Source organism: Danio aesculapii, chromosome 15, assembly GCF_903798145.1.
Source record: "Danio aesculapii chromosome 15, fDanAes4.1, whole genome shotgun sequence".
NCBI lineage: Eukaryota > Metazoa > Chordata > Actinopteri > Cypriniformes > Danionidae > Danio > Danio aesculapii.
Genome location: NC_079449.1, coordinates 35,313,076 through 35,338,726, shown reverse-complemented (window position 1 = coordinate 35,338,726; position 25,651 = coordinate 35,313,076). Strand labels below are relative to the sequence as shown.

Sequence of the window (25,651 nt, the reverse complement as noted above, 5' to 3'; positions counted from 1 at the left end):
ATGAGTCCATAACGAAACAAGAATATCCTCAAAACAGTACATTTCATCAGTGGTTCATTGAAGCTATGAGGATTTTTTTGTGCACATAAACAAAAAATAATGACTTTATTCATAGGTTTCTTCTCTTCAGTATATAGTGCACATTCATGAACACTGTACACTGATGAACTGTATACTACGGATGCCCAAATGCAACTTTCTCTTTTTAAAATAAAGCATGGGGCATACATGATTGCTTAGCGCTCTTTAAAATGCACACCTTTAACAGACACAGAAGTGAAGAACCAAGTCATAATTTATGTTTTGTGTGCACAAAAGTATTCTCATAGCTTCAAGATGATCAACTGATGACTACTGTTGAGAATATTCTTGTTTTTTTTCTGGACTCTGAATGTCTTATGATTATTGGTGTCCATGAACGGTCAGAGGGCTCTTGCATTTCATCTAAAATATTTTCATTTGTGCTCTGAAGATGGATGGTATCAAGGGTTTAAAAACACTAGGAGGAATAATGACAAATTTAAAATTGGAGTGAACCATCCCTTTAACTATATTTAACACATACTTCCTTTTACAGATGTGAATGAACAAATACATCTTTGAAACACAGACCAACGCTCTTTGGCTTGTACATGACACACTATTGGAAACTTTTGCAGCATGTTTTTGAAAACCACAAGCTGAAATGGTCAAACAAAGTTATTCTATTTTTGTTAACTCTTAAACATACTTCCTGGCATGAACGATTATATTTATACTATTGTTTACTCTCCAATTTTTTTTTGTATGCTGTGATGCGATTATATATGTAAAATTTTACTGTCTTCCAATCGCGGTTCTTCAAAGCTTCAGGTTCAGCTCTCAGACATTTTTCACAATCCCTTTTTGCTGGGACAGTGCCAGATAAAATAAACGGCTTCAAGTGCCTTTCCACTGCCTGCACCTCAGGCTGCTGCCAAGGACTCTTCTGACTCTTCTTTTTGGTAGTTTTACCTTGAAGTGATCAGAAAAAAAAAGAAATTAATAACAGTGAATGTCAGAATTCGACTCCTGTAATTAAAATTAATGTTAGCATCTATAGTAAAAGTAAAATGACAATGCAATACTATTTATAGGTAAATCAAATAGTAATTTTTTTACATTCAGTGACCTACCACGAAATGATTATTGGTGAAAAATGAAAAGACAAAATAGAAACAACCTCTATCTACTATCTACATTAATCCACTCAGTAAACTGGTTTAGTGGTTACTGATGTTTTAATTATTAAAACAACATTTAATTTTAGGCCCACTTAAAGCACCTTACAGACATATTAACCAAGTAAGCCTATACACACACACCCAATGCTACACTAATCGAGATTGGTTACTACATCTACATATTGCTGCTTTTCTGGTCTTGTATACTTATTTGTATGTCAAGTTGGATAAAAGTATTTGCTAAGTGAATAAATGTAAATGTAATACTTTTCTGTCCTTTTTTGTTTTCTACTGCCCTAACTATTAATGAAATTGTGTTTATTTTCAAGCCAGACATTTCATTTGTGGATTTCTGAAGGATTTAAAAAGTTCTCTAAAGACAAGTAGCAGAGTGAATTAAAGGTGCAGTGGGTGATCATCTTCAGAAACATGTTTTGTTGTGCTGGTTAAAAGTCTCTTTACATTCCAATAGTAATGATTAAAGTAATTGATCTAAATGTATTTATATGTATTTTTATATTCTGGGAGAGGCATAAGACTAAAAAAATATTCATCTAATTAAATATTGTTGGGATGATAATTCCCATTATTCTGATAAGTAGCCCAAACTGTGTCAGCAAATGCAGATTTGTACAACTACGCAGCCGTTCACACAGATCCGCTGATGTGCGTTCACGCAGGTCCTCGGTCACATGGACACGAGTGACAGTGGTAAAAACAAATGTTCTATACAACTTTAAAATTCCTGAATTAATATCGGAGTGAGGAAGGACGACATTATGGCTGAAGTATTTCTGTTAGACAGGTAATGTCCCATTTTAAAAGTATTTTAGTCACGTAGAGCTGATTGTGTTGTTATGAATAGTTTCTATGCACGGGAGTGTTGTTCAGCCTCTGAAATCTTCCGGTGATAGACTGATGTTATCATTTTCAGTTTCATAAAGTCCTTTTACAGCATCGATAATGTAGATTTATATTTAGTTTAACAAAAGAACATTGGTAAACAGCACTATTCCGCCTAGCCTGCTTTACTGAGCTGAAGTTAAGTTTTATATTCACGTTGGGTCATTTTTGCACAATGACAGCCTGTGACGCGCTCCCTATACTGTTCACCGCTACTCTGAATATTCGCTCTGGATTAGCATGCAAGTATGGCTTAGTAGTAAGCGTAATTACTGCATGCCACTGGACAACCACTAAGCATACAGTGGTCAGTAGAGAGTGGGACCAGCGATTCTTGCATGCATAAAATATTGCACATTATGACAAGTTTTGATCGCAAACTACATAACTGAAAACCTGCTAGATATGATACAGTTTCTCATTCAGAATTGTAGTATTATAAAGTACTTTAAAGTTTTCAAACTGGTGAATGACATGATCCAGTGGGTCTCTGTCATTTTTAATGTGCGCGTTCGTGACTTCAGAAGGCACGGCTCTGGACGGCAGGGGAGGAATTGTATTTGAAAGATATAATGCTAACCGGTAAGCATTTAGGCAGATCACCTACTGCACCTTTAAACGGGCAAATACATGTGTACTTGAATTTACAGCTGACACTGTGGACTGCAACTGATGGGTTTGAAATGATAAAGTTATGAAATACTTGTAAGCAATAAATGACAAATAGTAGTACTATTTTTATGTATTCATAAGGTGGCTACTGTTACATGTGGCCACTTCTCATTTACATTTATCTAAAAGCAACAGACATATAAAAGACAAAATGTAAAGAGTTCACCCTTGCAAGGCAGCCTCATAGCGCTGGCTCCAGAAGACATTCGCTGATCTGACGGAGTGCTTCTTTTGGGTGATGGTGACAAATTCATTTCGGCAGAAGGAAGGGCCACATCTTCTGAAGTTTCTATAAAAAATATTAATAGCTCAATGTTAAAAATATATAAATAATATAACGTGGTTTAACACTTATTGTAAAAAAGTCAAATAAACCTAATAATGTGATGTTTATTCATCAATGCAGATATAACTGAACTACACCTGCAAATGTCTTTGCTGTGACCATTGTCAAAAATAAGTTGATCCAACACAAGTGTGCAACAAATGTAAGTTTCTCAACCACAATTGCTAAAAAGTTCAATAAAAAAATTAAATAAAGTTTACTGCATTTGATTCATGCAAGTAGTTTTGACAAAAAAAATTGCTAGTTCAACACACTGAAGCATCTTTAGTGCGGACTTTGATACTGGAACAATGTTTTTGCAAGTCAGGCTTTCGGTAGTCATGACAAAACTATTACTTCTAAAATGTAAGTGTATCTGACAGCAATACAGACCGACTACAATAGTTGAACAGTGTCCTTCCTCAATGTCATCTTCCTCATCTTCACAGTCAATTTCCACTTTTTCTGTGCAAGTTCAAAGAACAGCTTTACATTGGTAAAATGCTTGTAAATGTGGTATTTAAATGCAAGTAATAATAACACACACCATCAGGATCTATCCCCATTTCATCCAAGTTCTTGCCATGGAACTCTGCTAATCTTCCTTGCTCAAGAGCCATTAAAATCTTGCTGATCTTGGCAAGTTGCAGGGTCTTCTCTGGAAGTCGATAGAACTCACGATGAATTCTTATATCATGCCCAAGGAAGTTAGCCAGCTGGTCCATCTCGGTGTCCGTCATATTCAGCACAGTTGAAAGAGTAGCAGCATGCTTTCGCAGCCTCGTAGATGTCAGTGCCTTGGGACACTTTGCACCACACTGCTTTGCAAAGCCACGGAGACAGTCTGACCCACGGAAATGTGTCATGGCTTCTGGTCTAGCAAACATATAGGCATTGTCTTTTAAAACACCACAAGCCTCTCTCTGCTCAACAAGGAGTTCTAAGGAGCTCAACATTTTGGGAGTCAGAAGAATTGGAACCGGTCGACCACGCTTTCCCCTGGTGATAACCCTTGTGAAGTGTCTGCAGAGTTTTTTCTCCACTTCAGAGAGTGCCCAGTCCACGTCCTCATGAGGATCAGATATGTCTCTTGATAAAAACACAGACAAAGGCATGCTTGCTACCTCTCCTTCTCTGCGCCGGTTAAAGAGAATCATCTGGGCAAGACACACCTTTGCCAGCTCAACCCATGATCTAGTAGAGGGACTTTCAGACAGCAGGTTGAACCACTCATCTTGTGCTTGACTAAGAAAAAGTATGCATTTTTTGCACGTCTTCAGTAAAAGGCATGAGAGTGGGCACATTCCACTTTGCCTCCCTGATATTCCTCAATGCAGTAGCCGAGATCACCTCATTCCACTTACTTGCATGGACCTCTTGAAACTCAGTGGTGTTCTTCACAAGCTGCTTGTCATTTGAGATTAAGCCTCGCGCTTTTAAGAGTTTGCTTGCTTTAACCAAGGAATTTCCAAGCTTATTTGCAAGTGATGGAATCATGAATTTGTCAGTTTCACTGTCATACCCACATGTATGCTTGACAGCTTTGACAGTCTCCATGTACTTGTTTGGATTTACACAATCTTCCAGTGTTTTTAAGCTGGTGACTCGCCTAGCATTGTGAATCAATCTGCCTAGTTCTCGCATCTTCTCCCGCACACCTTGTTTATTTTTATCTGACAGTCCACCTTTGTTCAACAAGTGCTGCCCAATTTCAGTAATTACTCTATCATTTTTTATTATATCGGTGATCGGGCCAGGATTCATGGCACTGATTACTCCCCACAGATTTTTGGTCATGTTTGAAGGGACAGGCCCAGTGTAGGTGCACATGGACTGAACACAGTTTTTTCCAGGTTTGGGAGAAACGGATTGCGGTTTAAGCCTACATGTGCGTATATGTCGCCACAAGACCTTTCTTGTAAAAAGTCCTTGACAATACGCACAATGCATGAAATCTTCTCCCTGCACTTTTTCGCGTGGTCGTTTGAATGGCACCAATTCCCCCTTTCCTGACTCCATAACACCAGCATTGTGAGAATAATTTCCTCTGTTGCGAATATAATCAAGCAGTTTTTTTCTCTCCTTAGAACACTTTGGAAAGCTTAGAGCTCTTGCCACATCAGATTCACTTGCATGTGAACTTTCCAGATGCCTTGCCATCTTTGCATAAGGTTTAGTGCAAAAGAAGCAGTAATGCCTCTTGTTGTACACTCTCTTCCCATCTTTTTTTCGGTATGCACTAACAACTACACTGTCTTTTGTTTTTTTACTTGAAGTGGGTTCTTCTGTTCCAGATGCTTCTGACACAAGGCCGTGAATTGTATCTGATGTTGTTGTGTCACATTCTGGGAAACCAGCAGAGCTAGATTCATCAACATCCAGTTCATCAACAAGCTTACATGTTGCCTGGTTTTGTGTAAGGCTAACATCGCTGTCACTTTCAGAGTTAGAATCTGGAACATAATTATCTGAACTCTCTGGAGTAGAATCAAAGAGCTCATCAGAATCCTGAAGATTTACATCTTTCATCTATACAAACGTGGGGGGGAAAAAGGTGGAACTGACAATTAATTGTTCAGTGTATTAACATACAGTATTATAATACAATATTTTCTGTTTTGGGGCAGTTCATTTGAGAGAACAAAAAAACATGCATTGCATCATTTCCTTTAACTATTGACTAATTGCGTTTTTCTGACATTTCATAATCAAATTGTAAAATGAGAATACATTACACTATTAACTCAGTGAATGCTAATAAAGATATTCTGATTGCAGCTCCAAGCAAAATCCCTGATTATTACAAAAAAGACATTGAGCGACCTTTGAATTTGAAAACTTACCAAGATACTTTTTGTCCGTCTGAGTTTTGGCACACTAATCTCATTTTCAATTTGATGCTGTCTCTCAATCTGTAAACAAGTATATATACGATTTGACAATACTCCAGTATTTGAGATTTTAAAATAAAAAAGCTGACCAGAGCTAAAAAAAAAAAATAATTAAAAATCATGCAAGGCCTTTACCTGTTGAGGAGACAGATCAGAAGCTTTACCCATCAGAGTTTCAGAGTGGAGTGAAGGGTCAGAGTCATCTGCTGCGCTGCTATTAGCGGCCATGCTAGTCATCTATAAGAGACCACATCAATAAGAGGAAATTTCAGAACATGGAAACACACCTCATGACTTCAGAAATATCATTAAGAGACAGTCGACTTCAGCTTAAACATTTATTCCTGTCTTGCGACTTCAGTCTGCGCTCACACACACACACCTAAAGTAAATCATGTTTCATGAGGACGTCACACACACAATGTTAATAGTTACTTATGGGGACTAAATTCAGGCAAGTTAAACCAGTATGAACTCCAACTTCTGTTTGCGCTCACACACACCCCTTAAGTAAAACATGCTTCATGAGGACATCACACACAATGTTAATAGTTACTTATGGGGACCCGATTCATCACAGTTAATGCACAAGGGTAAACTCCAACACACAGACTGAAAGTGTGTTGTGGGGACGTCGTGAGTGCAAAATTTAGAGTAACATCTAAGCCAGAAAAATAACTTGAGATGGACAAAACTGGCCTGAAACATTGCACTACCACTAACCTACTGGACACATGTTGCTAAACTGCTAAGCGTGCTAATTTACATCAGATAGGAAGCAAAATATAGAAAAATAACAAGAAAACGTGACAAAACAGAAGGCAGACTTGAATCTTTAGCTATGAACGTGAATGTACCTGTTGAGGAGACCTTGCTGAATCAGAAGCTTTACCCATCTGAGTTTCAGAGTGGAGTGAAGGGTTGGAGTCATCTGTTGCGTCGCTATTAGCGGCCATGCTAGTCATCTATAAGAGACCACATTAATAAGAGGAAATTTCAGAACATGGAAACACACCTCATGACTTCAGAAATATCATTAAGAGACAGTCGACTTCAGCTTAAACATTTATTCCTGTCTTGCGACTTCAGTCTGCGCTCACACACACACTCCTAAAGTAAATCATGTTTCATGAGGACGTCACACACACAATGTTAATAGTTACTTATGGGGACTAAATTCAGGCAAGTTAAACCAGTATGAACTCCAACTTCTGTTTGCGCTCACACACACCCCTTAAGTAAAACATGCTTCATGAGGACATCACACACACAATGTTAATAATTACTTATGGGGACCAGATTCATCACAGTTAATGCACAAGGGTAAACTCCAACACACAGACTGAAAGTGTGTTGTGGGGACATCGTGAGTGCAAAATTTAGAGTAACATCTAAGCCAGAAAAATAACTTGAGATGGACAAAACTGGCCTGAAACATAGCACTACCACTAACCTACTGGACACATGTTGCTAAACTGCTGAGCATGCTAATTTACACCAGATATGAATCAAAACATAGATAAATAACAAGAAAACGTGACAAAACAGAAGGCAGACTTGAATCTTAAGCTATGAACGTGAATGTACCTGTTGAGGAGACCTTGCTGAATCAGAAGCTTTACCCATCTGAGTTTCAGAGTGGAGTGAAGGGTTGGAGTCATCTGTTGCGTCGCTATTAAGGGCCATGCTAGTCATCTATAAGAGACCACATCAATAAGAGGAAATTTCAGAACATGGAAACACACCTCATGACTTCAGAAATATCATTAAGAGACAGTCGACTTCAGCTTAAACATTTATTCCTGTCCAGCAAATTCTGTTTGCGCTCACACACACACTCCTAAAGTAAATCATGCTTCATGAGGACCTCACACACACAATGTTAATAGTTACTTATGGGGACTAAATTCAGGCAAGTTAAACCAGTATGAACTCCAACTTCTGTTTGCGCTCACACACACCCCTTAAGTAAAACATGCTTCATGAGGACATCACACACAATGTTAATAGTTACTTATGGGGACCCGATTCATCACAGTTAATGCACAAGGGTAAACTCCAACACACAGACTGAAAGTGTGTTGTGGGGACGTCGTGAGTGCAAAATTTAGAGTAACATCTAAGCCAGAAAAATAACTTGAGATGGACAAAACTGGCCTGAAACATTGCACTACCACTAACCTACTGGACACATGTTGCTAAACTGCTGAGCATGCTAATTTACACCAGATAGGAAGCAAAACATAGATAAATAACAAGAAAACGTGACAAAACAGAAGGCAGACTTGAATCTTAAGCTATGAACGTGAATGTACCTGTTGAGGAGACCTTGCTGAATCAGAAGCTTTACCCATCTGAGTTTCAGAGTGGAGTGAAGGGTTGGAGTCATCTGCTGCGCTGCTATTAGCGGCCATGCTAGTCATCTATAAGAGACCACATCAATAAGAGGAAATTTTAGAACATGGAAACATGCATGATAAATCTGATGAAGGTATAATTTGTGTAAACATTTCATCCATTTACCCAGGCATACAACGCCCCACTGTTTAGTGCCCAAATTAGTTTAAGACTGTACATAGTATAGTCAACAGACTTTCTGGCATTAAAAAAAGTAACCGACAAAGCATAATTGGTATAGGTTATATGAAATAATGTTATATTGATATAATAAAATTCTAATCTTTTCAGGCATCAAATTACTTGACATATTGATGAGCTATTGTGTATAATGCTGTGCAGCTTACTTGAGTTCTCCATGGGCAGTCATCTGATCCATAATCGTATGCAATTTCTTCTCCTTCTTTGATGTCTTTAATTGCAAATAAACAGAGATGTGGCTTTCCACTTACATCTATTTTCTTGACCTTACAATTTGGATGGATGTGGTCATCATTAACTATCCGTCCAAATGATCCATCATCCCTGGATGCATCGATGCTAAAAATATTACAAGATATGAAAAAGGAAAAATATAAGTGTTACACTCTCATCACAAATCAGTGTATTAGGCCACATTTACACTGCAGGGTTCTGATTACACATGGGAAGGAAAAAAAATGGGGTGCAGATCACATAAAAGCCACAAATGTGTAAGTATAGGAAAGAAGTGTCTTAGATTGGTTTGGGACCCTATTCATATGTGGAAAATAAATCAATTATAAAGTCAATGCATATCTTGATATTAATTTACTAACAAGCGTGGGCAAAACCATGTGCAATGTCATACATGCTATTTTTAGTGTGTTTCACTAAATGTAGTGTAAAACGCACACATTGTATATGGTCACTCTTTATAGAAATAAAATAAAATAAATAACTTGGAACTAATCAAAACTAGCAGTGAAAATGAGGCCTTTTTAACTACAGTATAGCACATGGAATATTGCTTAGGTGCACGTGATGTCTTACCACCATGTTTTCCCTCTCCATTTAAACTCAAACATGAAAATGGAACAAGACGGGTGATAAATTTTTCTCCTCCTCTCCAGCTCAGCATTATTTATAAACTCCCCCCTGTATTCGACTACAAAATCACCTTTGCAAAATGAACCTTTTGCAAATAGCCCACGTCCTGCAAAAACAAACATTTTCACAAAAGGGAAAAAAGAAATTAATCTTGCAGATAAAGGATGGTAACTGCGCACATAGTAGCTATACATAGTAGCTTATTTAAAATAAACTGTAACCAGGTTTCTAGTTAACATACCCAGATGCTTTTCCACAGAGCCACAGCTGTGCACAGTTTTGTTACAGCCAGCTCAAACTCAAGCATTACCAACTTACCTTTCACAGCATTGATGTATTTTATTTCGAGTTTTGATTTGTCATTCCTTGCAACAACATGATGCATGGCATCTTTAAGAGGGGGTACTCGCGGTGCCATTTTTAACTGGGAGAAAAAAAAACATTTTTACAAAAAAATTACTGTGAATATATACAATCAGAATTAAACGCATTCAATAATCAGATAGTAACATTGTCATGCAACTGGTCATTCCCATTATCATTAATCTATATGAAAGTTTAGCAAATTCCAACACAATTCCAGCTTTCTAAGAGGATCAACACACTAATTTAACTCTTTTACTAATTAACCTTCGGGCTCTAATCTCTCACAAAATGAAAATATGTTACTTTAGGTAAATTAGCCTTGCAAAATAATTTAATTACTGATCTGGACCATAACCTAAGTAAAGGTTAACACTAATAATTTATTCATCTCGTTTTAACATTAAGTTTCATTTAATTACTTTGACACATGTCCAGTTAATCAATGTGGGGGAAAAAACACAGTATTGTTATAGTTTTTGACTTACTAATGTTTAATGTTATTTAACACCACAAATTGTGGCCTAATAAGAAAGATAAAATTGTATTAAAATTAACCTAGACAGAAACAAACTTAATATTAACAGAATCAATTCAATATGGCAATCAGACAGACTAACGACTGAAGTACTAAAGTTTTTCAGTGAAAAATAAATCTTCATTAACTGTATCATTATGCAATGGAGAAGTGTAAAAAAACAATAATTTGAAATAATTTCAGGCCACATGTGGCATTAGCTTCCAGTGCTAATTAGCGCTAAGCTAACTAGCCTCCAACTTATGTAGATCTAACATTAGTTAAACTTAAGTCATTTACATTTAATTTGCACTTACCTTGTATTTTATATTTCCCACTGCAAAACTTCGGTGTCAAATCTTCTTCTCAAATATTCTTCCATCGAATCTCACATAAATCTCTCCGTCTGTGTAAGCCCCAATTAACACTTCACTTACATCGAATTGCTGTCGTACCTAATGAGGACCCGGAAGTGGGCGGTACCGACCATATATAGAAAATGTGTGTGAGGAGAAGCGAGTGCAGTAACGGTCAAAAAAATTGGGGGCGCAGCGGAGCTCTCCCTTCACACACCAACAATCAGTCATAGACGTGTAATATGGGCCAGAGCTGAAACTCCACCCAGCACCTTCAAAACAGCTCCTCTATTCATTTATATGGCTCAACCTTGTGGGGACCTGATTTTTGGTCCCCACAACGGCAGAGGTCCCCATGGCGTGACTGTGTAAACAGATTCATGTCCCCACAACGTGATGATTACCAGAACACACGCACACACACACACACACACACACACAGAGAGAGAGTTGAAGTCAGAATTATTAGCCCCTTTTTGAATTTTTTTTCTTTTTAAATATTTCACAAATGATGTTTAACAGAGCAAGGACATTTTCACAGTATGTCTGATAATATTTTTTCTTCTGGAGAAAGTGTTATTTGATTTATTTCAGCTAGAATAAAAGCAGTTTTAAATTTTTTAAGAACAAATTTAAGGTCAAAATTATTAGCCCCTTTGAGCTATGTTTTTTTTTTTTCCGATTTGTCTACAGAACAAACCATCATTATACAATAACTTACCTAGTTAAGCCTTTAAATGTCACTGTAAGCTGTATTGAACTGTCTTGAAAAATACCTTGTAAAATATTATTTACTGTCATCATGGCAAAGATAAAATAAATCAGTTATTATAAATGAGTTATTAAAACTATTATGTCTAGAAATGTGTTGAAAAAATCTTCAAAAAATCTCAAAAACTGTGTTCTCAAAAATCTTTCCGTTAAACAGAAATTGGGGAAAAAAATAAACAGGGGGGCTAATAATTCAGGGGGCTAATAAATCTGACTTAATAAATACTTAAAGGGCACCTAAGTTAGCCATTTTTTTCAGATTTAATATAAGTGTTTTGCGTCTCCAGAATGTGTCTGTAAAGTTTCAGCTCAAAACACCCATCAGATTTTTCATTATACCTATTGCAAGATTCTGTTTTATACATTTTTGCACTAGGGGGCTGTTTTGTCGTACTGCGCCTTTAAGCTAGTCCTCCCCGCCCACCGTTTCTATGTGCCTTTCTAAGTGCCTTAATCTCCTCCCTCGGCTGCGTCAGACAACAGACAGACATAAAGGAAGCAGATCTCACGTAGCGTTTGTGAGAAATACTACAGTAAGAACTTTACCCATGTGTATTTGTTGTGCAGTTGCATCGATGAGTCACACACAATGTCGTTACAAAGTTCACACGTGCACACACACACACACACACACACACACACACACACACACACACACACACACACACACACACAGACAGAGCGAGCGTTTAGCTTTGGACTCTTTTTGCACGCAAATGTGACAGGATACAGGTTACCCTCCACTGTTGTATGGAGATCTGTTATATTAATGTACAAAATAAACCTGATTTAATGTCCACAAACCAGGATTGTAGCGTCTTCTTTTATAATTGTTCTGATACACGGCTGTGCTGAGTAAATTGCTGTAATTCATTACACACATGCTCTGTTTTAAAACATTTTAAACATGTGAAACTCACTCTTGATCACATTTGCTGATGATTGATGATCCTAGCAAACTGAACAGACCTTTTATTCCCAGTTGCTTTGCGCACGTCTAGTCTTGTTAATATGATTATACACGTGACTACTGGGACATGTTAATACGCGCAGCTGTCAATCAATTCGGTGAGCGGGGGGACCACACTCCTACGTCAAGTTGCAGTCGGTCTCAAAACAGCTCCAATTGCTCCACCGTTTTTATGTTGTTAAATTGGAAAAAAAAGGACTGGGTGTGTTTATTTCACCCCAATATGACCACCTATACACTATACCTACACATATTTCTGTCCAAACAGTTTGAAAAGTAGATTTTTCACCATAGGTGCCCTTTAATATATATATATATATATATATATATATATATATATATATATATATATATATATATATATATATATATATATATATATTAATTTATATATTTATATATATATATATATATATATATATATATATATATATATATATATATATATTCAGCCCTATCCTCTTTATTTTGGTCACTTGTCAAGACAAGATCTGAAACAGTTCTAAAATGGTTGGGATTAAGTGAATGAAGTTTGTATAACTTATTTTTATCCATAATAAAAATAATTTCTTTTTCTCAGATTTCACTCCCCAGAGCATCTGACATCATGTACCTCACTCAGGACATGCTTTAAGGCTTCCCCTACCATAATACGCCTAAAACACAAATTGCCGTAAAACTTGTCAATTACAGGGAAGGGTTGTCTGTCATGAACAGCAGGGAACGAGTTAAGCAAAATCATTTATCGATTTGACGCACATCATAATAGGCTGTAAAATAATGAAATGATGACCGTTAAATTACAGAAACTTACCATAAAATAACCGGCATTAAATTACAGAAATTTACCGGAAATTTCTGTAGTTCAACGCACGTTATTTTATGGTAAATTTTTTTCCTTAATTTAACGGCAGTTATTTTACTTTTTTTTTTCAGCACCCCAGCTGCCAGCAGATTTTTTTTACAATACATACATATAAAGCAAAAATAATGTCCTTCAGTTCCTTCAGTGCAACTGTCATCCTTGAACCAATCTCTGTCATTGCAAACTACTTGCTTTTCTGTCTGTTCCATTGCTCCATTTGTTAGATGTTTGCTCCTACATTATTTTGCAGATTGAAGCACGTCAAATGCAGGAACTGGCCAATTCGGTCTGTGTTATTCACTTGATTTACGCCACAGGATGCTTATCACATCTTTGCATTGACTTCACATGTAAATCACACGCACTTTATCTGCGTCTGCTTACTGCATAGGCTGTAAAACAATTTCGTCCCACTTTGTGAGGGCACAGGTGAGATGTCATTTTTCGAGAGACTCTCAAATTCATCACGTGCGCTGGAACATCTTTAAGTCATGTAAAACAATAATTGCAAATTGAAATAAATCTAATTTGATTATATGGTTTGAAATTGTATGTTTTATAACATTATTTACATTTTTTTTAGATTATTTTGCATTTAAATTTAAGAATTTTACAGGATCTCAAAAAAAATAGACTTTGACAGTGATCACAAAAACTAGGGGGTCTGTTTAATGTTCTACACTGTAAAAAATGGCCCTGATTTCAATGGTAAAATCTGTAGAAATGCTACAGTACAAATCCGTGACCTGGTTCATTATGTAACGTTCTCATCACCACCTGCATATGGGTGTGCTAACGTGTCTATCTGTGTAACAAAAGATGAGTAGATGTTGGTAATTCAAAATACAGACATATTACCTCTATAAATTAATAAAATACGGTACTTTACTGTAAAAATGAGAAATTACTTTTACGGTTTGTACCGTATTTTAACGGTAAAGTAATGGCAACCACAGCTGCCGTTATTTTACCGTAAATTTTACGGATTTATTTTTTTACAGTGTATCTACATCTTGGATAACTACTGAACTGGACTCTTTCTTTAAGAAAAAAAGCTGAAAACCCTGATATCTGTCAATACTTGTTTATGTGTGAGGGTGAATATCAACCTTTCAGCAAAAATATAATGAAAATCACCAATGGTAATGGAAAATCACTAGTGGCATTTATGCACTCATATCTATGCCAGGAGCAGTTATCATTTTGCACGCTTTGCTTTTCCAAGCAATATGGCAAATAAGTTCTGGCAATGAGGAAAAAACAAAACAAACCAAAAAAAGCAAAGAGTGTCCATTTTCTAGAATGATACAGAATGGTGCAATCTCATCTCTGCCTGCATCTGAACAATGTTGGGTTAAGAGAATGTTTTTCTTATGCAAAGTGGGGGCAGGCAAGCAGGCCGCCAGGCCTATGGCATCAAAATCCGTGGGCTGAAGAGAGGAGACGGGAATAAGAGGGAGGAATGAATCAGCGCACTCGCCACTGAAATGTCAGAGCAACCTTGTTCCTGTTAAACAACCCTGTTAAAAAGCATTATTTTCATCTATTTTTTTCCATTTCCCTTCAGGCACTCTTTTTGCGGTCTCCTCACAAAACCAGTGTAAATTAATCTAAAATGCATCTTCAGTTTTCACAGGGTAAAATTAAAACTTTACCCTTGATTAGCCAAATTTGGGAATTAAATTCATTTACACCTCATAAGAGGTATTAATCCTACACATTTGGTGCTTCGGGGAATCATATCACATAGTTTCTTCACCCAGTCAGGGTAAAGTGTTTATTGCTGATTGTATGGGAGAAATGAGAGATGGAGAGAGTGTGCGAGAGGTGCAGTGACGCTCGAGATGAATGATTTGAGGAGAAAGTGGCAGTTTCTTGGCAACTGTAGGTGCCTGGAGAGCTTTGAGGGTCAAAACACACGCAACAGCGGGATGGATTTCATTTCCACTTCTGAACTACTGACTGAGTGTCAAATACTTTCAATGACCCTGATTTCCTCGTACGACCCTGAAAACAACAACAGAGAGAAATTATGATACCCTAAAAGATGTAAACAATAGTTTCCAATGCATTTCCAAAGCATAATGACCTGCACCTGTGGGATAGCTCCGTAATTGATGTTTATGTCCACTTACATCATTAGATCTGAATAATAACCTTTTCGCCTTCGCTTATTTACCTCAAGTGCTGTGGCATGGTAATTGCATACTTAGCAGTGAAATTGCCACCATATTGTGGGCCGCCCAGACCAAAGATACACAGATTATCCAATCAGGAAGACCAGCTGCTGCTGATTCCCACTTCATTTCGTTCTTTGGAGCAGCAGCTCTCGCCCACTTGACGCCTCGTATTAGAGACTAATGAGACCCTCTGCAAACTGCAAGTTTCCAACTTCCTGTCAACATTACGCAGAAAATTAAAACACTGATACAGTCTTTTATTGGTAACAGAGTGACTGCAGCCTGTACCAAAAGGATTGGTACTCGTGTTTTTGCAAAGTTACATGATTTTCATTCATGAACCTCAAATGGAGAAGTATAGCAGAATATGCATGTTGCTTTTCACAATCATACAGTAAAATATATTGCCACTTTGAAAATAATTGTGCATAATTGGAAGTGTACTTTCAATTTCAGAAATCTAGCAGCAATTACAGTTCTGGAAATGTATTGTACTTATAAATATGTTAATGGAGCTTATTTAAAGGAGCATAGCAGCAAGTGTTCAGAGTACATAACTTCTATATATTAGGTCTATATTTTATTAACTTTGAAAGAGTGACAGCTTTATGACCTTTTTTCTGAAGAAAATATTGACTTTGTTATTAAGTTCAGCATGGGTTCATTATCTGTTAACAGGAAAAAACACCCCTAACTGATGGGAACATTTCTCTGAAATTTCACATTGACATGACAGCATCATGACGTTTCCGTAGATTTGTTGATCTCCCGTTTCAGCACATCCCAAAGGTGCACTGTTAGATTCAGATCTGCTGACAGTGGAGGCCATTTCAGTTAAGTGAACTCACTGTCATGTACGAGAAACCAGTTTAAGTTGATTTGAGCTTAGTGACATGGTGTATTAACCTGCTGCAACTCTCGCAGAAATAAAGATACATAAGCTGTCACTGGTGGTGGTACGTTTCTAAAAGGTAGACTTCTGTATGTTTTAGGCAATAATAAAACTATATTGCAGAAGTGTTGGGACTTTTGCTTTTTACACACACATAACCTTTAATGACATCTTAATCTATAGGGTTTAATATGGAGTTGGTCCACCCTTTGCAGCTGTAACAGGATTGACTATTCTGGGAAGGACTGTGTTTATAAGAATGTTTGACCATTCTTCTAGAAGTGCATTTGTGAGGTCAGACACAGATGCTGAAAGACCTGACTCAGTTTCTGAATTTCTAATTCATCCCAAGGGTGTACTATTGGGTTGAGGACTTTGTGCAGTCCAGTCAAGTTCCTTCACACCAAACTCACTAATCCCTGTCTTTAAGGACTTTGCTTTGTTCATTGGTATTTATTTATGTTATAACAGTTACTGTGCCATCCCCAATCTTTTCCCACAAAGTTGGGAGCATAAAATTCTTCAAAATGTCTTGGTACGCCAAAACCAAGCCCAACCCCTGAAATTCTACTCACACCATAATCCCGATCACTTCATGGCTGAGATGCCATTGTTCTGAATTACCTTAACTTTGTTGTTGGGGCGTTCACACCAAGTGAGGCTTGTGTGAATAGCTGCGTAATTCTCGAAAGATTTAACTACATGTTGCAACGACTCGTATCGCAAGCTTTGTTATTGGTAAACTTGGTAGCTGTGACAAATGTGGGCGGTGCTGATAGGCACTAGCCTGATGGAGCAAGTAATTACAAGTGTCGATTAAAGTTGTTGCATGTCCGCTGGTTCCCGCCTCTGAATAAGCAAGTTTTAGCTACTTGTACATTAAGGTAGCTTTCAGAAAAAAAAAAAAAACACAGAGGAACATAAAAACCTACTGCCAACATGCTAAATTTACACTGCCTCATTCGCGCGAATAGCGACGCATGATGTCTAATTGCATCTTTGCATTGACTTAACATGTACATCACTCTTGATTGATACTTAATCTACATCTGGTGTAAACGTAATAAAAGAATTGACCATGGAATATATAGTAATAAGTCGACAACCTATTATGTGTTCAAACTAGTATTATGTTCAAGCTTCAGTTTTGAGAGTGACCTATTATTTTACTAATGATTGCAGAAACAGTCTGCATGCCTAAGATGCTTGGTTTTATACACATAGCCATGGAAGTTATTTTAACACCTGATTTCAGTGATTTAAAGGGGTGTCTTAACTTACATATAGTGTACATATAGTGTATGTGTCAGTGCATGGATAGACATTGATCTCGTATGCTCTCATGTCTAGGTAAACACAGGATGAAGGGAATGCATCTATGATTATCCTTGCCAATTGCAGACATTTTACAAAGTGTTTTAAAAGGCTGGTCCCCTAAGATATCATATTTTAAACTTTAGTTGATGGGTAATGTAGATGTGTGAACATAAATAACATCTCTGAATGTAATACGGTCAAATTTGAATGCGAAGGGAGACATTGGCTTTTACAGAGTTAGTTTAGCAAAGCCTACAGCGAACAAAGTTTGGGGACTACAAAAAAGTACATCCGGTAGTGCATTCAGCCTGTGAAGGGGCATGGCCAAAGGTGCTGTAATCGAGCAGAGAAAGCTCAAATGCTGCTATTTCCTATTTGTTCTGTTTCTGTATCAGCTCCAGCCATAATAGACAAAGCTGTGGATTGTGAGCCACAACCTGTAAGTATTTTTATTTGTTAAAATTGATCAATTACATTCACAGTTTAACGGTATGTTGTAACAAGGATGTAAACAACGAGAAATGCTGTTTGGCACTGTTAACATATCTAATTCTATTTTAGAAAGCAGGTATGAGGTCCAGCTGTGTCCTCTGTATCATTTACAGTCCGTTTCAGGCACAAACTGATACTGCTAACCGCTACTCTGACTGACAGTGTTTACACAGTGCAAATGTGCATGCTTTTAGGGGTGTGATGCTTTTCTTAGCGACATGGAGCCTATCCGCAAATCACAGCACATTATGTTAGCTGACCAATCAGAATCTCTTGAGGGTGGGCCTTTCAGAGAAAGTAGGAAATATGATGTTTTCATGTTAGGTGAGTAGCTGTATATAATTAAATTAAGATATATTTAAAAATAATGTGACTTTTTTTTAAACAAATGAAGCATGAGCACACATTGCTTTGCATCTTATAAATACAACCAAACCTTAAAATACACTCTGGACCACCCATTAACAATTAACAACCCATTAACACAATAGCCAGTCAACCCATAGCTTGCTCTCTCATTGGCTGTAGCTCGTCACTACATCTGAGCCAATGTGGTGTAAAGTTGGCCAGCAGCTTCAGAATATTTAACTATATATATTTACTTTTTTCATCAATGAGGTGTCGGCAATGCGTTTATGAACGTCTTTGATGCATCGTTAAGCAGTGCTGATTCTGATCACTCGCTAATTTTCCTCTGATTCAAGCCCGATCTTCCCGCAAGATTGTTAACTTGCAAATCGGACTCAAATCAGGCTTGAAATCCTGTAGTTTGAGTTTGTAGTTAGGCATGACTGCAAGCTCTTTTTTTTTCTGATCCTGGAGCTCATCTGCTTCAAGGTTTGATGTATTTTGCATTCAGGGATGCTCCTTTACAGAGCTCGATTATAACAATATATTCAAATTTCTGTTGCATTTCTGCCATCTAAAATCACTCTGACTATTATTTTCTGACCTCTGGCATCAACAAGATAATTTCACCCACAGAACTGCTGCTCAAAGGATATTTTCTTAATTCAGACCATTCTCTGTAAACCCAGGCGAACACTTAAGCAGATTGTCTTCAACACGTCTACATGTCTAAATGCAACGAGTTGCTGCCATCTGATTTGCTGGTTATATCTAACAAGCTGTTGAACAGGTGAACCTAATAATCTAGTCTGTGAGTGTGCTGTATCTTCACTCTGCAGATCATCATGTATGAAAGCAGTGCTAACACTCCCAAGAACACTTGCAATCCTTTGACCACCGAGAGAGTTTCTTATTGTGACAATGAGCCCTGAACAGCTGGCAGTTACAAGGCAATATCATAGAAGTGGAGAACAGAGTTCTCTATTGTGCAGTGATCATGACAGCTTTTTTTTTCTTTACGCTTAGTAAGTTCTCTGTAACTGAAGGCCATCCTGACTGGCTTTTATTCCTCCTCCCTCTTCCTCTGCCTACACTCTGGAAACTGTGAATAGAGGGAAGCTCTAAAGAGAGGCAATTTGCTTTCACAGTCCAGAGAGATGAAGATATAAAGATGGAATGAAAGAGACTGAGAGCGTGTCCCAAACCCCTCGGGTTCCTCCACAACACCCACTCACCACATACAACATTTGACTGGAGGTGAGAACATGCACGCATGAAGGAAGAAAAGAAAAGTGGTAGTAAGAAAAACAAATATAAATAGCATGGAGGACCTAAAACAGAAGACACTGCAGTATGCAGTACTGGTTTAAAATTATGTTTGCATTTTATTCTATCACTTTAGAACCTTTCAGTTACCTAATATTATATATATATATATATATATATATATATTTTGTATTAATTTATTTGTTTGCATATTTACCCATTTACATATTTAAAATATCTTTGCTGTCACCCATGCTCACTTGAAATTTAGAGGGAATGTAAGAGAGTGAGTAAGCTGTCTCTGTCTCAATAGTGTACAGCAACAGAAATGTTACTCACTTACTGTTTCTTTGCTACTGAGGAATGTCACATTGCTTTATTGTATGTATGTCTATTTGTATGCGAGGAGAGAGAAAGTAACATGCTAATTGAAGCTAGAGATGTTCTTCTAAATGCTAGTTAACATCAGAAACATTAACAATTTGCTACTTTAATTCATGCTACCAACATGCTAAATACCACATGCTACCACATTCAAAAATATTAAAGAACATTATAGAAAATATTATAGTACTTGGATTAATCTGTCGTGGTAATTCTTTAGTATTTTTTATGTATGATGCTTTTGCACGTTTACTTGGAACATCAATAAAAAAGTAGTGCAGTAGGTGTGTAAACGCAATCTTTTTGAATGGCGCCATAGACTGTAAATTATTAGCCGCATTTTCACTGTTGGGCCAGTGCAAGCCAGGGCTTTTAACGGGCCGAGCCAATCGCCCGGGAGGTTGAGTAGTGATGCTGATATCATACCGGTCAATCTATGTTCCTACTCTCACCTATGGTCATAAGCTTTGGGTAATGACTGAAAGGACAAGATCTCGGACACAATCGACCGAAATGAGTTTCCTTCGCAGGGTGGCAGGGCACACCTTTATGGATTGGGTGAGGAGCTCTGTCAGCCGAGAAGAGCTCGGAGTAGAGCCGCTGCTCCTCTACATTGAGAGAATTCAGCTGAGGCAGCTTGGGCATCTGTTTCGGATGCCTCCTGGACACCTACCTTGGGAGGTGTTTCAGGCATGTCCCACCAGGTGGAGGCCTCGGGGAAGACCCAGGACACGCTGGAGATACTATGTCTCTCGGCTGGCCTGGGAATGCTTCGGGATCCCCCTGGAGGAGTTGGAGGAGGTGTATAGGCAAAGGTAAATCTGGAGTTCTATCCTAAGACTGCTGCCCCTGCGACCTGGCCCCGCAAAAGTGGATGAAAATGAGATGAGATTAATTAAATTGTGTGAATTTGTGCAAATTAGCCACTTCTGGCAATGTGTAAATAGTTTCCTCGTGAGATTGGCACATCAAGTTGATGTCAACAGAGAAGGACCACCATCCAAATTCGGAAGCAAATGATCAGACTTTGATTCATACATTCATTCAATCATTTTCCTTCGGGTTAGTCCCTTTATTCATCAGGGTTGCCACAGCAAAATGAACTGCCAACTAATCTAACATATGTTTTACATAGTGGATGCCCTTTCAGCTGCAACCCAGTACTGGGAAACACCCATACACACTCATTTACAGACATACAATACAGGCAATTTAGTTTATTCCATTAACCTATACCACATGCCTTTGGACTGTGAGGAAAACCGGAGCACCTGGAGAAAACCCACGTGAACACAGGGAGAACATGCAAACTCCACACAGAAATGCCAACTGACCCAGCCGGGACTCGGACCAGCGATCTTCTTGCTGTGAGGCAAATGTGCTGACCACTGAGCCACCATGTCCAGACTTTGATTAAAGATTACCAAAACAAACTTTTTATTTCAGTGGATTAACTTGCACGGATTAATTGTTTACCTAATTACCTAATTGTTAATTGTTACACGGCCCTGCAAAATAACCATGGTCTATTTTGATTTCACACACACTGGGCTTGTGCAATTGTTTTAATCAACCTCTACACTGTAGATTAAACATCTACACACTATTTTGTTTCAATCTCAGAGCATTACAATAGAAATCAAGCATTCGCTGTGTTAAAACGATGAGTCAGATAAATCAACGAACGTTAGATCGAAAGGTCAGGAAGACGCAGTGCTGACTGTGCAAGTTATCTGCATTTTAACCAATACTTTAGACACTTTTAATAGATAATATAATGTGCATCCCGTAAACATGATCCTACGGGAGGTCTCCATGTCCCTGTGATACAGCTGATGTGTTAGCAGAATTATCTCCGGGGAAAAACACATGACCGCATGAGCAGCAGTGGAGTATGGATTAAATCTTAAATTACCGTTCCCTGAACTCCGCTGACCCACTTCCTCCAATCCCAGCATGGGACATGCAGTGATTATGAGTCATTATGGAGCCTCTCAAGACCATGAGGGTTGTTCATCTTTGTGCCTGGCTGCAAAACTAAATTAATTATTAAAAAAAAGGGTTCTCGCACCGGAAAATGATTTGTCAATCAATATAATTTATGAGGCAAATTTGGAAACATAGTTTGTGTCCAATATTGTTATTTGCTGTGCGATAACAGGTGTTGATTTTAAATCAATTGTGTTTACAGTGCGCTTACGGTGGAGATAATTGCAGATAATAAGTGAGCCTGCATGTTAGATGAAATATGGTTGAGGTTTATTACTGTTATAGAACATGTTAGATGCCATGATATATATTTAAAAACCTATCAAAAGTTGGTCACAGTAAATTGATTAATGTATAAATATAGGTAATTAGTTATAATATATTTCTATATAATAAGTAATGTATTATAATATACTTTATATTTTTAGTGGAAAAGTAATTACTTTGTAACTTATTACACTGAACACTGAGGACATATATGGGCTTCAGAAAATACTGACGTCTAATTAATTTATACATTTATCAGAATTTTCTGAAGCCCATATGTGGTCTCCCAGTTCAGTGTAATTAGTTACAAAGTAATAACTTTTCCACAAAATAAATTATGTAAGGCATTACTTTTCATTTTTAGGTAATTTAATTATAGTTACCTATAATATAGTTGGCTTAAAAGGCACTGATTTTACTGCTTTTTCAAGATTTAAGAACAGTTTTTTTTGTGTGTGTCTCCAGAATGTGTCTGTGAAGTTTCAGCTTATTTATTATACCTTTCAGAATATTGGAATTTTTGGCTCTGAACACAATGTAGCTGTTTTTATTGCCTTTAATGCTAGTTCTCCCTGCCTACCATCAGAGTGCGCCTCAATCTCCGCCTCAGCTCAGATAAACAGCACAGTGACAGACATGAAGGAATCACATAAATTCAACAGTTCTGAATAAATGAATTGAGAGAAACAGAGTAATTGTGTTTTTGCAAATATATTTTCGGGAATAAATATAATTTGACTCCGATATTTAGCATAACCTGATTTTTTAGCATAACTAAAGAATGTTAGATTTGTTCAACAATTACTTGTTCTTAAGAATCAATGAGTTGTGAAAAGAATTAATGACATTTTAGTGTCAGTAAACTAAAACATTTTGTGTTTTGATATTGTACATATGTGAATATTTAAAAATATTTTTGTATAAAACTAAAACATCTGTTTGACTAAAATTTAAATAAGTAGACGATTTTAACTTCTTTTCTCCATACCTTGAGATTTGTATGGATTTTAAGTACTATTTAATCAAATAATTAACTTATCAAGTAATTAAGTTATTTATCAGGCACAGTTATAAGTATTTTAATTTATTACTTTTTTTTTTGTAAGTTTTATACATCATAATTGTTTTTGCGTAAATAAACCTTACACAAATGCATTGCTATACTGCATGAAACAGTAAATTTACATTAGTTTTATGAGAACATTTTTATGACATTATACTTTTTTTTTTTTTTAATATATCATTGTGTAAATACATTTAGTAAAAAAAAGTGTTTTAAAAAATGCAACTATGGTCATGTTAGATTTAAATAGCAATATAATATAATATAATATAATATAATATAATATAATATAATATAATATAATATAATATAATATAATATAATTATCTGTTTGTATGTAACCACAGGGAAATACACTGATGTGCCTATGAGTGTCACTGTTGTGAACACCTGTGTAGATCTGACAGGTGTCACTGATGGTTTTCAGTGTCCACTCAATAACACACTGATGTGTTGTGATGTGTCTTTCTGCCCGTGCTCATACAGGACTGAGGACATTAGCCTTCAAGACTCCATGCAAAATTCATATTATAGAAACAGTCTGTCTCTTTTCCTCTTACACACACACCCACACACACACACACACACACACACACACACACACACACACACACACACACTGCATTACTTTACATTATATTCCCTTTTCATTACAGTTCTCTTCACAACCTTTGTTATACAATTTTACATCCATTAACACACATTAACAAGAAAAAATCTTTATACAGCATTAAAACGTGCAGAGAAGGAAAAAACGATTGTTTATATATATATATATATATATATATATATATATATATATATATATATATATATATATATATATATATATATAAACGATCGTTTTTTTCCTTCTCTGCACCTTTGTTTTCATATATATATATATTAATGTGTGTGTATATATATATATATATACACACACATAATGCACATATAGTGAAAATTCTAGACCCCTCCATGATTTCTAAGTAGGGCATATTGAAAAATCACAGGGTGATCAAATACTTATTGACCTCACTGTATATGTGTATATATATATATGTATGTATATATATATATATATATATATGTATGTGTATATATATATATATATATATATATATATATATATATATATATATATATATATATATATATATATATATGTATATATATATATATATGTATGTGTATATATATATATATATATATATATATATATATATATATATATATATATATATATATATATATATATATATATATATATATATATGTGTGTATAAATATATATATTTATTGCTGCAATTTAAATGTTTCTTGATAATGTTGTGTTTTGTGCAGACAGTCAACTTGCTTGTCGCTTCACATTTACAGTAATTAGGACACAGTGTCCTCGGACTCAAAAAAAATGCCCCTACACAGTAAGGAATACAAGTACAGTCTCACAGAGACATACTTCACAACCTTTGTTATAGTACACCCACTCACAGAAACATAAGACAGTCTTCATACTTCCTCACAACACAAAAGTGTGGATCAGGATGTAAAAAGGCGTACAAGATGTCTTGTAGTTTCCAAGCGGACAGTAAATGGAGCGTCGAGTCGCTTTATTAAAGCCTCACAGCCGCAGATCTGGTAGTGCCGCGTGCTTGTTGTATTCAAGTAAATCTGACAGCGGCTTTTCCTTCAGCAGCGCATTGCCTTCTCCCTCCTGATGTAGAAATATCTACAGAAAATGAAACACTCCGTGTGGTGACAGGTGCTTTCCTCCTTTCTGCTGAAAACACACTGTCTGTGTGGTGAGTGAAGAGCGTGAAATTGGGCTCCAGTCCTCCAGCGATGCCCTTGATTCAAGGTGCTGGGATTCACTGCTCCATTATTTATTTATACCTGCTGCTGGAGGTGTGCTGCTCTTGAAATACTGTTGTGATGGGAGTTCTTTTTACATTGAATGCATGCATGCTGTTCATGCTGGCAAATATTATAAAATGGTGGTATTCCCATGGCCCCGAGTGCTTGTTTTTAATAATAAGATTGATAGATAAATTGTATTTTATTTTAATTTATTAGGTAACTACTAATAACTTATTACTGGGACTAGATACAGTTTTTTATATATATGTATATAGTTTGAGAATGTAATGTGGGTTGTTTTTACTGTTAAATGCTTA

General features: G+C 36.7%; 2 protein-coding genes across 2 annotated transcripts; both read right to left on the bottom strand.

The window, feature by feature from the left end:
- Positions 1-425: 425 nt before the first annotated feature.
- LOC130242246 (uncharacterized) lies at positions 426-4,262 on the bottom strand. Its single transcript, XM_056474290.1, has 4 exons — positions 3,650-4,262; positions 3,496-3,567; positions 2,944-3,066; positions 426-993 (listed from the first exon to the last, which is right to left on the bottom strand). Exons 1-4 carry the CDS (start codon positions 4,257-4,259, stop codon positions 758-760), a joined length of 1,041 nt encoding a protein of 346 aa, XP_056330265.1. The 5' UTR covers positions 4,260-4,262; the 3' UTR covers positions 426-757.
- Positions 4,263-5,846: 1,584 nt separating this feature from the next.
- On the bottom strand, positions 5,847-9,876 carry LOC130241377 (histone-lysine N-methyltransferase SETD5-like). Its single transcript, XM_056473100.1, has 8 exons — positions 9,777-9,876; positions 9,402-9,564; positions 8,738-8,930; positions 8,309-8,416; positions 7,581-7,688; positions 6,851-6,958; positions 6,129-6,230; positions 5,847-6,014 (listed from the first exon to the last, which is right to left on the bottom strand). Exons 1-8 carry the CDS (start codon positions 9,874-9,876, stop codon positions 5,847-5,849), a joined length of 1,050 nt encoding a protein of 349 aa, XP_056329075.1.
- Positions 9,877-25,651: the final 15,775 nt, after the last annotated feature.